The 16189-nt window shown below is 46.2% G+C and overlaps 1 protein-coding gene across 3 annotated transcripts in view; it reads right to left on the minus strand.

Annotated features, from left to right (window-relative positions):
- The window catches only part of SH3BP1 (SH3 domain binding protein 1), a 799734-nt gene that overhangs the window by 633499 nt on the left and 150046 nt on the right, over positions 1 to 16189 (minus strand). For all 3 annotated transcript variants that reach the window (XM_063941456.1, XM_063941455.1, XM_063941457.1), the window contains exon 2: positions 12722 to 12764. In XM_063941456.1, coding sequence (XP_063797526.1) covers positions 12722 to 12764 — 43 coding nt within the window. The remainder of the gene's footprint in view (positions 1 to 12721; positions 12765 to 16189) is intronic.

Genomic DNA, 16189 nt, shown 5'->3' on the forward strand with positions numbered 1-16189 from the left:
TAGAGTGTAAGCTCACTGGGACAGGGGCTGATGTGACTGATATACTCTCTGTAATGTGTGTGTACATGTGATAGGGAATATAGAGTGTAAGCTCACTGGGGCAGGGGCTGATGTGACTGATACACTCTCTGTAATGTGTGTGTACATGTGATAGGGAATATGGAGTGTAAGCTCACTGGGGCAGAGGCTGATGTGACTGATACACTCTCTGTAATGTGTGTGTACATGTGATAGGGAATATAGAGTGTAAGCTCACTGGGGCAGAGGCAGATGTGACTGATACACTCTCTGTAATGTGTGTACATGTGATAGGGAATATAGAGTGTAAGCTCACTGGGGCAGGGGCTGATGTGACTGATACTCTCTCTGTAATGTGTGTGTACATGTGATAGGGAATATAGAGTGTAAGCTCACTGGGGCAGAGGCTGATGTGACTGATACTCTCTGTAATGTGTGTACATGTGATAGGGAATATAGAGTGTAAGCTCACTGGGGCAGAGGCTGATGTGACTGATACACTCTCTGTAATGTGTGTGTACATGTGATAGGGAATATAGAGTGTAAGCTCACTGGGGCAGAGGCTGATGTGACTGATACACTCTCTGTAATGTGTGTGTACATGTGATAGGGAATATAGAGTGTAAGCTCACTGGGGCAGGGGCTGATGTGACTGATACACTCTCTGTAATGTGTGTACGTGTGATAGGGAATATAGAGTGTAAGCTCACTGGGGCAGAGGCTGATGTGACTGATAGTCTCTCTGTAATGTGTGTATACATGTGATAGGGAATATAGAGTGTAAGCTCACTGGGGCAGAGGCTGATGTGACTGATACTCTCTCTGTAATGTGTGTGTACATGTGATAGGGAATATAGAGTGTAAGCTCACTGGGACAGGGGCTGATGTGACTGATACTCTCTCTGTAATGTGTGTGTACATGTGATAGGGAATATAGAGTGTAAGCTCACTGGGACAGGGGCTGATGTGACTGATACACTCTCTGTAATGTGTGTGTACATGTGATAGGGAATATAGAGTGTAAGCTCACTGGGGCAGCGGATGATGTGACTGATACACTCTGTAATGTGTGTACGTGTGATATGGAATATAGAGTGTAAGCTCACTGGGGCAGAGGCTGATGTGACTGATACTCTCTCTGTAATGTGTGTGTACATGTGATAGGGAATATAGAGTGTAAGCTCACTGGGGCAGAGGCTGATGTGACTGATACACTCTCTGTAATGTGTGTGTACATGTGATAGGGAATATAGAGTGTAAGCTCACTGGGGCAGCGGCTGATGTGACTGATACTCTCTCTGTAATGTGTGTGTACATGTGATAGGGAATATAGAGTGTAAGCTCACTGGGGCAGGGGCTGATATGACTGATACTCTCTCTGTAAGGTGTGTATGTGTGATAGGGAATATAGAGTGTAAGCTCACTGGGGCAGAGGCTGATGTGACTGATACACTCTCTGTAATGTGTGTGTACATGTGATAGGGAATATAGAGTGTAAGCTCACTGGGGCAGAGGCTGATATGACTGATACTCTCTCTGTAAGGTGTGTATGTGTGATAGGGAATATAGAGTGTAAGCTCACTGGGGCAGGGGCTGATGTGACTGATACTCTCTCTCTGTAATGTGTGTGTACATGTGATAGGGAATATGGAGTGTAAGATCACTGGGGCAGAGGCTGATGTGACTGATACACTCTCTGTAATGTGTGTGTACATGTGATAGGGAATATAGAGTGTAAGCTCACTGGGACAGGGGCTGATGTGACTGATACTCTCTGTAATGTGTGTACGTGTGATAGGGAATATAGAGTGTAAGCTCACTGGGGCAGGGACTGATGTGACTGATACACTCTCTGTAATGTGTGTGTACATGTGATAGGGAATATAGAGTGTAAGCTCACTGGGACAGGGGCTGATGTGACTGATATACTCTCTGTAATGTGTGTGTACATGTGATTGGGAATATAGAGTGTAAGCTCACTGGGGCAGGGACTGATGTGACTGATACTCTCTCTGTAAGGTGTGTGTACATGTGATAGGGAATATAGAGTGTAAGCTCACTGGGACAGGGGCTGATGTGACTGATATACTCTCTGTAATGTGTGTGTACATGTGATTGGGAATATAGAGTGTAAGCTCACTGGGGCAGAGGCTGATGTGACTGATATACTCTCTGTAATGTGTGTGTACATGTGATAGGGAATATAGAGTGTAAGCTCACTGGGACAGGGGCTGATGTGACTGATATACTCTCTGTAATGTGTGTGTACATGTGATTGGGAATATAGAGTGTAAGCTCACTGGGACAGGGGCTGATGTGACTGATATACTCTCTGTAATGTGTGTGTACATGTGATAGGGAATATAGAGTGTAAGCTCACTGGGGCAGGGGCTGATGTGACTGATACACTCTCTGTAATGTGTGTGTACATGTGATAGGGAATATGGAGTGTAAGCTCACTGGGGCAGAGGCTGATGTGACTGATACACTCTCTGTAATGTGTGTGTACATGTGATAGGGAATATAGAGTGTAAGCTCACTGGGGCAGAGGCAGATGTGACTGATACACTCTCTGTAATGTGTGTACATGTGATAGGGAATATAGAGTGTAAGCTCACTGGGGCAGGGGCTGATGTGACTGATACTCTCTCTGTAATGTGTGTGTACATGTGATAGGGAATATAGAGTGTAAGCTCACTGGGGCAGAGGCTGATGTGACTGATACTCTCTGTAATGTGTGTACATGTGATAGGGAATATAGAGTGTAAGCTCACTGGGGCAGAGGCTGATGTGACTGATACACTCTCTGTAATGTGTGTGTACATGTGATAGGGAATATAGAGTGTAAGCTCACTGGGGCAGAGGCTGATGTGACTGATACACTCTCTGTAATGTGTGTGTACATGTGATAGGGAATATAGAGTGTAAGCTCACTGGGGCAGGGGCTGATGTGACTGATACACTCTCTGTAATGTGTGTACGTGTGATAGGGAATATAGAGTGTAAGCTCACTGGGGCAGAGGCTGATGTGACTGATAGTCTCTCTGTAATGTGTGTATACATGTGATAGGGAATATAGAGTGTAAGCTCACTGGGGCAGAGGCTGATGTGACTGATACTCTCTCTGTAATGTGTGTGTACATGTGATAGGGAATATAGAGTGTAAGCTCACTGGGACAGGGGCTGATGTGACTGATACTCTCTCTGTAATGTGTGTGTACATGTGATAGGGAATATAGAGTGTAAGCTCACTGGGACAGGGGCTGATGTGACTGATACACTCTCTGTAATGTGTGTGTACATGTGATAGGGAATATAGAGTGTAAGCTCACTGGGGCAGCGGATGATGTGACTGATACACTCTGTAATGTGTGTACGTGTGATAGGGAATATAGAGTGTAAGCTCACTGGGGCAGAGGCAGATGTGACTGATACTCTCTCTGTAATGTGTGTGTACATGTGATAGGGAATATAGAGTGTAAGCTCACTGGGGCAGAGGCTGATGTGACTGATACACTCTCTGTAATGTGTGTGTACATGTGATAGGGAATATAGAGTGTAAGCTCACTGGGGCAGCGGCTGATGTGACTGATACTCTCTCTGTAATGTGTGTGTACATGTGATAGGGAATATAGAGTGTAAGCTCACTGGGGCAGGGGCTGATATGACTGATACTCTCTCTGTAAGGTGTGTATGTGTGATAGGGAATATAGAGTGTAAGCTCACTGGGGCAGAGGCTGATGTGACTGATACACTCTCTGTAATGTGTGTGTACATGTGATAGGGAATATAGAGTGTAAGCTCACTGGGACAGGGGCTGATGTGACTGATACTCTCTGTAATGTGTGTGTACATGTGATAGGGAATATAGAGTGTAAGCTCACTGGGGCAGAGGCTGATGTGACTGATACACTCTCTGTAATGTGTGTACATGTGATAGGGAATATAGAGTGTAAGCTCACTGGGGCAGAGGCAGATGTGACTGATACTCTCTGTAATGTGTGTACGTGTGATAGGGAATATAGAGTGTAAGCTCACTGGGGCAGGGGCTGATGTGACTGATACTCTCTCTGTAAAGTGTGTACATGTGATAGGGAATATAGAGTGTAAGCTCACTGGGACAGAGGCTGATGTGACTGATACTCTCTGTAATGTGTGTACGTGTGATAGGGAATATAGAGTGTAAGCTCACTGGGGCAGAGGCTGATGTGACTGATACACTCTCTGTAATGTGTGTACATGTGATAGGGAATATAGAGTGTAAGCTCACTGGGGCAGAGGCTGATGTGACTGATACTCTCTGTAATGTGTGTACGTGTGATAGGGAATATAGAGTGTAAGCTCACTGGGGCAGAGGCTGATGTGACTGATACTCTCTGTAATGTGTGTGTGTACATGTGATAGGGAATATAGAGTGTAAGCTCACTGGGGCCGGGGCTGATGTGACTGATACACTCTCTGTAATGTGTGTGTACATGTGATAGGGAATATAGAGTGTAAGCTCACTGGGGCAGGGGATGATGTGACTGATACACTCTGTAATGTGTGTACGTGTGATATGGAATATAGAGTGTAAGCTCACTGGGGCAGGGACTGATGTGACTGATACACTCTCTGTAATGTGTGTGTACATGTGATAGGGAATATAGAGTGTAAGCTCTCTGGGACAGGGGCTGATGTGACTGATACTCTCTCTGTAATGTGTGTGTACATGTGATAGGGAATATAGAGTGTAAGCTCACTGGGGCAGGGGCTGATGTGACTGATACTCTCTCTGTAATGTGTGTACATGTGATAGGGAATATAGAGTGTAAGCTCACTGGGGCAGAGGCAGATGTGACTGATAAACTCTCTGTAATGTGTGTGTACATGTGATAGGGAATATAGAGTGTAAGCTCACTGGGGCAGAGGCTGATGTGACTGATAAACTCTCTGTAATGTGTGTGTACATGTGATAGGGAATATAGAGTGTAAGCTCACTGGGGTAGGGGCTGATGTGACTGGTACACTCTCTGTAATGTGTGTACATGTGATAGGGAATATAGAGTGTAAGCTCACTGGGGCAGAGGCTGATGTGACTGATACTCTCTCTGTAATGTGTGTGTACATGTGATGGGGAATATAGAGTGTAAGCTCACTGGGGCAGGGGCTGATGTGACTGATACTCTCTGTAATGTGTGTGTACATGTGATAGGGAATATAGAGTGTAAGCTCACTGGGGCAGAGGCTGATGTGACTGATACACTCTATGTAATGTGTGTGTACATGTGATAGGGAATATAGAGTGTAAGCTCACTGGGGCAGAGGCTGATATGACTGATACTCTCTCTGTAAGATGTGTATGTGTGATAGGGAATATAGAGTGTAAGCTCACTGGGGCAGGGGCTGATGTGACTGATACTCTCTCTCTGTAATGTGTGTGTACATGTGATAGGGAATATGGAGTGTAAGCTCACTGGGGCAGAGGCAGATGTGACTGATACTCTCTGTAATGTGTGTACGTGTGATAGGGAATATAGAGTGTAAGATCACTGGGGCAGAGGCTGATGTGACTGATACACTCTCTGTAATGTGTGTGTACATGTGATAGGGAATATAGAGTGTAAGCTCACTGGGACAGGGGCTGATGTGACTGATACTCTCTGTAATGTGTGTACGTGTGATAGGGAATATAGAGTGTAAGCTCACTGGGGCAGGGACTGATGTGACTGATACACTCTCTGTAATGTGTGTGTACATGTGATAGGGAATATAGAGTGTAAGCTCACTGGGACAGGGGCTGATGTGACTGATACTCTCTCTGTAATGTGTGTGTACATGTGATAGGGAATATAGAGTGTAAGCTCACTGGGGCAGAGGCTGATGTGACTGATACTCTCTCTGTAATGTGTGTGTACATGTGATAGGGAATATAGAGTGTAAGCTCACTGGGACAGGGGCTGATGTGACTGATATACTCTCTGTAATGTGTGTGTACATGTGATTGGGAATATAGAGTGTAAGCTCACTGGGGCCGGGGCTGATGTGACTGATACACTCTCTGTAATGTGTGTGTACATGTGATAGGGAATATGGAGTGTAAGCTCACTGGGGCAGAGGCTGATGTGACTGATACACTCTCTGTAATGTGTGTGTACATGTGATAGGGAATATAGAGTGTAAGCTCACTGGGGCAGAGGCAGATGTGACTGATACACTCTCTGTAATGTGTGTACATGTGATAGGGAATATAGAGTGTAAGCTCACTGGGGCAGGGGCTGATGTGACTGATACTCTCTCTGTAATGTATGTGTACATGTGATAGGGAATATAGAGTGTAAGCTCACTGGGGCAGAGGCTGATGTGACTGATACTCTCTGTAATGTGTGTACATGTGATAGGGAATATAGAGTGTAAGCTCACTGGGGCAGAGGCTGATGTGACTGATACACTCTCTGTAATGTGTGTGTACATGTGATAGGGAATATAGAGTGTAAGCTCACTGGGGCAGAGGCTGATGTGACTGATACACTCTCTGTAATGTGTGTACATGTGATAGGGAATATAGAGTGTAAGCTCACTGGGGCAGGGGCTGATGTGACTGATACACTCTCTGTAATGTGTGTGTACATGTGATAGGGAATATAGAGTGTAAGCTCACTGGGGCAGAGGCAGATGTGACTGATACACTCTATGTAATGTGTGTGTACATGTGATAGGGAATATAGAGTGTAAGCTCACTGGGGCAGGGGCTGATGTGACTGATACTCTCTCTGTAATGTGTGTGTACATGTGATAGGGAATATAGAGTGTAAGCTCACTGGGGCAGAGGCTGATGTGACTGATACTCTCTGTAATGTGTGTACATGTGATCGGGAATATAGAGTGTAAGCTCACTGGGGCAGAGGCTGATGTGACTGATACTCTCTGTAATGTGTGTACATGTGATCGGGAATATAGAGTGTAAGCTCACTGGGGCAGGGGCTGATGTGACTGATACTCTCTGTAATGTGTGTGTACATGTGATAGGGAATATAGAGTGTAAGCTCACTGGGGCAGGGGCTGATGTGACTGATACTCTCTGTAATGTGTGTGTACATGTGATAGGGAATATAGAGTGTAAGCTCACTGGGGCAGGGGCTGATGTGACTGATACACTCTCTGTAATGTGTGTGTACATGTGATAGGGAATATAGAGTGTAAGCTCACTGGGGCAGAGGCTGATGTGACTGATACACTCTCTGTAATGTGTGTGTACATGTGATAGGGAATATAGAGTGTAAGCTCACTGGGGCAGAGGCTGATGTGACTGATACACTCTCTGTAATGTGTGTGTACATGTGATAGGGAATATAGAGTGTAAGCTCACTGGGGCAGAGGCAGATGTGACTGATACACTCTATGTAATGTGTGTGTACATGTGATAGGGAATATAGAGTGTAAGCTCACTGGGGCAGGGGCTGATGTGACTGATACTCTCTCTGTAATGTGTGTGTACATGTGATAGGGAATATAGAGTGTAAGCTCACTGGGGCAGAGGCTGATGTGACTGATACTCTCTGTAATGTGTGTACATGTGATCGGGAATATAGAGTGTAAGCTCACTGGGGCAGAGGCTGATGTGACTGATACACTCTCTGTAATGTGTGTGTACATGTGATAGGGAATATAGAGTGTAAGCTCACTGGGGCAGGGGCTGATGTGACTGATACTCTCTGTAATGTGTGTGTACATGTGATAGGGAATATAGAGTGTAAGCTCACTGGGGCAGGGGCTGATGTGACTGATACTCTCTGTAATGTGTGTGTACATGTGATAGGGAATATAGAGTGTAAGCTCACTGGGGCAGAGGCAGATGTGACTGATACACTCTCTGTAATGTGTGTGTACATGTGATAGGGAATATAGAGTGTAAGCTCACTGGGGCAGGGGCTGATGTGACTGATACTCTCTGTAATGTGTGTGTACATGTGATGGGGAATATAGAGTGTAAGCTCACTGGGGCAGGGGCTGATGTGACTGATACTCTCTCTGTAATGTGTGTGTACATGTGATAGGGAATATAGAGTGTAAGCTCACTGGGGCAGAGGCTGATGTGACTGATACTCTCTGTAATGTGTGTACATGTGATAGGGAATATAGAGTGTAAGCTCACTGGGGCAGAGGCTGATGTGACTGATACACTCTCTGTAATGTGTGTGTACATGTGATAGGGAATATAGAGTGTAAGCTCACTGGGGCAGAGGCTGATGTGACTGATACTCTCTCTGTAATGTGTGTGTACATGTGATAGGGAATATAGAGTGTAAGCTCACTGGGGCAGGGGCTGATGTGACTGATACACTCTCTGTAATGTGTGTGTACATGTGATAGGGAATATAGAGAGTGTAAGCTCACTGGGGCAGGGGCTGATGTGACTGATACACTCTCTGTAATGTGTGTGTACATGTGATAGGGAATATAGAGTGTAAGCTCACTGGGCAGGGGCTGATGTGACTGATACTCTCTGTAATGTGTGTGTACATGTGATAGGGAATATAGAGTGTAAGCTCACTGGGGCAGGGGCTGATGTGACTGATACTCTCTCTGTAAGGTGTGTATGTGTGATAGGGAATATAGAGTGTAAGCTCACTGGGGCAGGGGCTGATGTGACTGATACATTCTCTGTAAGGTGTGTATGTGTGATAGGGAATATAGAGTGTAAGCTCACTGGGGCAGGGGCTGATGTGACTGATACACTCTCTGTAATGTGTGTACATGTGATAGGGAATATAGAGTGTAAGCTCACTGGGGCAGGGGCTGATGTGACTGATACATTCTCTGTAAGGTGTGTATGTGTGATAGGGAATATAGAGTGTAAGCTCACTGGGGCAGGGGCTGATGTGACTGATACACTCTCTGTAATGTGTGTACATGTGATAGGGAATATAGAGTGTAAGCTCACTGGGGCAGAGGCTGATGTGACTGATACTCTCTGTAATGTGTGTGTGTACATGTGATAGGGAATATAGAGTGTAAGCTCACTGGGGCCGGGGCTGATGTGACTGATACACTCTCTGTAATGTGTGTGTACATGTGATAGGGAATATAGAGTGTAAGCTCACTGGGGCAGGGGATGATGTGACTGATACACTCTGTAATGTGTGTACGTGTGATATGGAATATAGAGTGTAAGCTCACTGGGGCAGGGACTGATGTGACTGATACACTCTCTGTAATGTGTGTGTACATGTGATAGGGAATATAGAGTGTAAGCTCTCTGGGACAGGGGCTGATGTGACTGATACTCTCTCTGTAATGTGTGTGTACATGTGATAGGGAATATAGAGTGTAAGCTCACTGGGGCAGGGGCTGATGTGACTGATACTCTCTCTGTAATGTGTGTACATGTGATAGGGAATATAGAGTGTAAGCTCACTGGGGCAGAGGCAGATGTGACTGATAAACTCTCTGTAATGTGTGTGTACATGTGATAGGGAATATAGAGTGTAAGCTCACTGGGGCAGAGGCTGATGTGACTGATAAACTCTCTGTAATGTGTGTGTACATGTGATAGGGAATATAGAGTGTAAGCTCACTGGGGTAGGGGCTGATGTGACTGGTACACTCTCTGTAATGTGTGTACATGTGATAGGGAATATAGAGTGTAAGCTCACTGGGGCAGAGGCTGATGTGACTGATACTCTCTCTGTAATGTGTGTGTACATGTGATGGGGAATATAGAGTGTAAGCTCACTGGGGCAGGGGCTGATGTGACTGATACTCTCTGTAATGTGTGTGTACATGTGATAGGGAATATAGAGTGTAAGCTCACTGGGGCAGAGGCTGATGTGACTGATACACGCTATGTAATGTGTGTGTACATGTGATAGGGAATATAGAGTGTAAGCTCACTGGGGCAGAGGCTGATATGACTGATACTCTCTCTGTAAGGTGTGTATGTGTGATAGGGAATATAGAGTGTAAGCTCACTGGGGCAGGGGCTGATATGACTGATACTCTCTCTCTGTAATGTGTGTGTACATGTGATAGGGAATATGGAGTGTAAGCTCACTGGGGCAGAGGCAGATGTGACTGATACTCTCTGTAATGTGTGTACGTGTGATAGGGAATATAGAGTGTAAGATCACTGGGGCAGAGGCTGATGTGACTGATACACTCTCTGTAATGTGTGTGTACATGTGATAGGGAATATAGAGTGTAAGCTCACTGGGACAGGGGCTGATGTGACTGATACTCTCTGTAATGTGTGTACGTGTGATAGGGAATATAGAGTGTAAGCTCACTGGGGCAGGGACTGATGTGACTGATACACTCTCTGTAATGTGTGTGTACATGTGATAGGGAATATAGAGTGTAAGCTCACTGGGACAGGGGCTGATGTGACTGATACTCTCTCTGTAATGTGTGTGTACATGTGATAGGGAATATAGAGTGTAAGCTCACTGGGGCAGAGGCTGATGTGACTGATACTCTCTCTGTAATGTGTGTGTACATGTGATAGGGAATATAGAGTGTAAGCTCACTGGGACAGGGGCTGATGTGACTGATATACTCTCTGTAATGTGTGTGTACATGTGATTGGGAATATAGAGTGTAAGCTCACTGGGGCCGGGGCTGATGTGACTGATACACTCTCTGTAATGTGTGTGTACATGTGATAGGGAATATGGAGTGTAAGCTCACTGGGGCAGAGGCTGATGTGACTGATACACTCTCTGTAATGTGTGTGTACATGTGATAGGGAATATAGAGTGTAAGCTCACTGGGGCAGAGGCAGATGTGACTGATACACTCTCTGTAATGTGTGTACATGTGATAGGGAATATAGAGTGTAAGCTCACTGGGGCAGGGGCTGATGTGACTGATACTCTCTCTGTAATGTGTGTGTACATGTGATAGGGAATATAGAGTGTAAGCTCACTGGGGCAGAGGCTGATGTGACTGATACTCTGTAATGTGTGTACATGTGATAGGGAATATAGAGTGTAAGCTCACTGGGGCAGAGGCTGATGTGACTGATACACTCTCTGTAATGTGTGTGTACATGTGATAGGGAATATAGAGTGTAAGCTCACTGGGGCAGAGGCTGATGTGACTGATAGTCTCTCTGTAATGTGTGTGTACATGTGATAGGGAATATAGAGTGTAAGCTCACTGGGGCAGGGGCTGATGTGACTGATACACTCTCTGTAATGTGTGTGTACATGTGATAGGGAATATAGAGTGTAAGCTCACTGGGGCAGAGGCTGATGTGACTGATACACTCTCTGTAATGTGTGTGTACATGTGATAGGGAATATAGAGTGTAAGCTCACTGGGGCAGGGGCTGATGTGACTGATACTCTCTGTAATGTGTGTGTACATGTGATAGGGAATATAGAGTGTAAGCTCACTGGGGCAGGGGCTGATGTGACTGATACTCTCTGTAATGTGTGTGTACATGTGATAGGGAATATAGAGTGTAAGCTCACTGGGGCAGGGGCTGATGTGACTGATACTCTCTGTAATGTGTGTACGTGTGATAGGGAATATAGAGTGTAAGCTCACTGGGGCAGGGGCTGATGTGACTGATACTCTCTCTGTAATGTGTGTGTACATGTGATAGGGAATATAGAGTGTAAGCTCACTGGGGCAGAGGCTGATGTGACTGATACTCTCTCTGTAATGTGTGTGTACATGTGATAGGGAATATAGAGTGTAAGCTCACTGGGGCAGGGGCTGATGTGACTGATACTCTCTCTGTAATGTGTGTGTACATGTGATAGGGAACCTCCTTGCTGCCTGGGTCGCAGTGGCTGCGCGTGATGTCACGCAGCCGCCGTGGGCTCCCCCCCCCCCCCCCCCCCCCAATGGTCCGACCACGCCTGCAATGGCCGGACTGCACCCCCTAAAAGGCGGCTTAACACTGCTATCCAGCCCCCTCCCGCCCAGCGACCGCCTTTGCCTGTCAATCAGGCAGAGGCGATCGCTACACTACTACACTACTGCGGTGCCGGCGCATGACCATATCCAACCCTATCGCTGCGATAAACTGCAGCGAGCGATCAGGTCGGAAAAACCCCCATAGAGTGTAAGCACCACTGGGGCAGGGAGTGATCTAAATGACACAATGGCCTTCACTCCGAGTTGTTCGCTCACTAGCTGCTTTTAGCAGCATTGCACACGCTAGGCCGCCGCCCTCTGGGAGTGTATCTTAGCTTAGCAGAATTGCGAACGAAAGATTAGCAGAATTGCTACTAAATAATTCCCTGCAGTTTCTGTGTAGCTCCAGACCTACTCCTAGATTGCGATCATCTCAGTCCGTTTAGTTGCTGGTTTGACGTCACAAACACGCCCTGCGTTCGGCCAGCCACTCCCCCGTTTCTCCAGCCACTCCTGCGTTTTTACCTGGCACGCCTGCGTTTTTCAGCATACTCCCTGTAAACGCTGAGTTGCCGCCCAGAAACATCCACTTCCTGTCAATCACACTATGATCACTCGAGCGACTGAAAAGCGTCGCTCGAGCTTGTGTAAAACTGCATAGTTTTGTGTGAAAGTACTTTGCGCGTGCGCGCTGCGTACTATACGCATAACAGACGATTTTAGCCTGATTGCTACGCTGCGAAAAACGGCAGCGAACGATCAACTCGGAATGAGGGCCAATATTCTGTATATAGCAAGGTGTAATATGTGTGAACTGTAAATAAATAACAATATAATAGTAATAATAAAGATTTCATACCAATAGTAAATCTTCAGTGAGTAAGTCTGTAACGTCTTGAGACCTAAAAGGAAAATTAAGATTTCATTATGTTAAAATAGCGGCCAGATTGCGCACAGCCCAAGTAAAACACAATAAAGAAGAATAAAATAATGTGGAAAAAGAAGATATAGATATATAGAAGAAAAGTGAAGAAAAGGGCGCCTACTAGTGTCTAATAAAAATATAGAGCTGGTGTGATTGAGAACAGGACACTACTTATCTGGCATAAACAGACTTTTGCTTCAGTCATAGGACCAGTATAGGTACATGAAAAAAGAAGAACAAAATAACATAGCGCGTACTGTTTTTACGCAATCACAATCTACAGATCAGATGAACCAATTGTGTGTTATAAAAAACTTTCTGGGTAAAGGAAAATCCCAAAATTTAAAATCCACAGCCAGGGATTTTTTAAAAGTTTTTCACAATAATAAAACACATAAAACATAAAGGTAGAAGTGCAGAATACGCAATTTTCAATCTACAGATCAAATGAACCAATTATGTGTTATAAAAAACTTTCTGGGTAAAGGTAAATCCCAAAATTTAAAATCCACAGCCAGGGACTTTTTAAAAGTTTTTCACAATATTTAATAAAACACATAAAACATAAAAGGTAGAAGTAATGCGAGCGTACAAGATAAAAATGAATGACAAGCTTATCTGTCCATATTAGGAATGGGATACATCAGATTTTCCGTAAACATCCAAGATAAATAGTAAAAATTCAAACGTACAAAAAATAAGTATTAAAACAGCTTATCTGCCCATAAGGGAAGTTCAGGTGCATCAGTCCCAACGCGTTTCGTCCTTAATTAGACTTCCCCAAGATGACACTGTGTCAGTATACAGGACAGGTTACACAGCAGCCGGGATGTCACACCACTTACTACACACTAATGATCAGGGGATAGAGCAGGAGACTGGTGTGTGTCCTGTACAGGTGTCTCCTGCACTGTGTCAGTATACAGGACAGGACACACAGCAGCCGGGATGTCACACCACTTACTACACACTAATGATCAGGGGATAGAGCAGGAGACTGGTGTGTGTCCTGTACAGGTGTCTCCTGCACTGTGTCAGTATACAGGACAGGACACACAGCAGCCGGGATGTCACACCACTTACTACACACTAATGATCAGGGGATAGAGCAGGAGACTGGTGTGTGTCCTGTACAGGTGTCTCCTGCACTGTGTCAGTATACAGGACAGGACACACAGCAGCCGGGATGTCACACCACTTACTACACACTAATGCTCAGGGGATAGAGCAGGAGACTGGTGTGTGTCCTGTACAGGTGTCTCCTGCACTGTGTCAGTATACAGGACACGTCACACAGCAGCCGGGATGTCACACCACTTACAACACACTAATGATCAGGGGATAGAGCAGGAGACTGGTGTGTGTCCTGTACAGGTGTCTCCTGCACTGTGTCAGTATACAGGACACATCACACAGCAGCCGGGATGTCACACACCACTTACTACACACTAATGATCAGGGGATAGAGCAGGAGACTGGTGTGTGTCCTGTACAGGTGTCTCCTGCACTGTGTCAGTATACAGGACACGTCACACAGCAGCCGGGATGTCACACCACTTACAACACACTAATGATCAGGGGATAGAGCAGGAGACTGGTGTGTGTCCTGTACAGGTCTCTCCTGCACTGTGTCAGTATACAGGACAGGACACACAGCAGCCGGGATGTCACACCACTTACTACACACTAATGATCAGGGGATAGAGCAGGAGACTGGTGTGTGTCCTGTACAGGTGTCTCCTGCACTGTGTCAGTATACAGGACAGGTCACACAGCAGCCGGGATGTCACACCACTTACTACACACTAATGATCAGGGGATAGAGCAGGAGACTGGTGTGTGTCCTGTACAGGTGTCTCCTGCACTGTGTCAGTATACAGGACAGGTCACACAGCAGCCGGGATGTCACACCACTTACTACACACTAATGATCAGGGGATAGAGCAGGAGACTGGTGTGTGTCCTGTACAGGTGTCTCCTGCACTGTGTCAGTATACAGGACAGGTCACACAGCAGCCGGGATATCACACCACTTACTACACACTAATGATCAGGGGATAGAGCAGGAGACTGGTGTGTCCTGTACAGGTGTCTCCTGCACTGTCAGTATACAGGACAGGTCACACAGCAGCCGGGATGTCACACCACTTACTACACACTAATGATCAGGGGATAGAGCAGGAGACTGGTGTGTGTCCTGTACAGGTGTCTCCTGCACTGTGTCAGTATACAGGACAGGTCACACAGCAGCCGGGATATCACACCACTTACTACACACTAATGATCAGGGGATAGAGCAGGAGACTGGTGTGTCCTGTACAGGTGTCTCCTGCACTGTCAGTATACAGGACAGGTCACACAGCAGCCGGGATGTCACACCACTTACTACACACTAATGATCAGGGGATAGAGCAGGAGACTGGTGTGTGTCCTGTACAGGTGTGTCCTGCGCTGTGTCAGTATACAGGACAGGTCACACAGCAGCCGGGATATCACACCACTTACTACACACTAATGATCAGGGGATAGAGCAGGAGACTGGTGTGTGTCCTGTACAGGTGTCTCCTGCACTGTGTCACTATACAGGACAGGTCACACAGCAGCCGGGATATCACACCACTTACTACACACTAATGATCAGGGGATAGAGCAGGAGACTGGTGTGTGTCCTGTACAGGTGTGTCCTGCACTGTGTCAGTATACAGGACAGGTCACACAGCAGCCGGGATATCACACCACTTACTACACACTAATGATCAGGGGATAGAGCAGGAGACTGGTGTGTCCTGTACAGGTGTCTCCTGCACTGTCAGTATACAGGACAGGTCACACAGCAGCCGGGATGTCACACCACTTACTACACACTAATGATCAGGGGATAGAGCAGGAGACTGGTGTGTGTCCTGTACAGGTGTGTCCTGCACTGTGTCAGTATACAGGACAGGTCACACAGCAGCCGGGATATCACACCACTTACTACACACTAATGATCAGGGGATAGAGCAGGAGACTGGTGTGTGTCCTGTACAGGTGTCTCCTGCACTGTGTCAGTATACAGGACAGGTCACACAGCAGCCGGGATATCACACCACTTACTACACACTAATGATCAGGGGATAGAGCAGGAGACTGGTGTGTGTCCTGTACAGGTGTGTCCTGCGCTGTGTCAGTATACAGGACAGGTCACACAGCAGCCGGGATATCACACCACTTACTACACACTAATGATCAGGGGATAGAGCAGGAGACTGGTGTGTGTCCTGTACAGGTGTCTCCTGCACTGTGTCACTATACAGGACAGGTCACACAGCAGCCGGGATATCACACCACTTACTACACACTAATGATCAGGGGATAGAGCAGGAGACTGGTGTGTGTCCTGTACAGGTGTGTCCTGCACTG

Source organism: Pseudophryne corroboree, chromosome 9, assembly GCF_028390025.1.
Source record: "Pseudophryne corroboree isolate aPseCor3 chromosome 9, aPseCor3.hap2, whole genome shotgun sequence".
Classification (NCBI taxonomy): Eukaryota; Metazoa; Chordata; class Amphibia; order Anura; family Myobatrachidae; genus Pseudophryne; species Pseudophryne corroboree.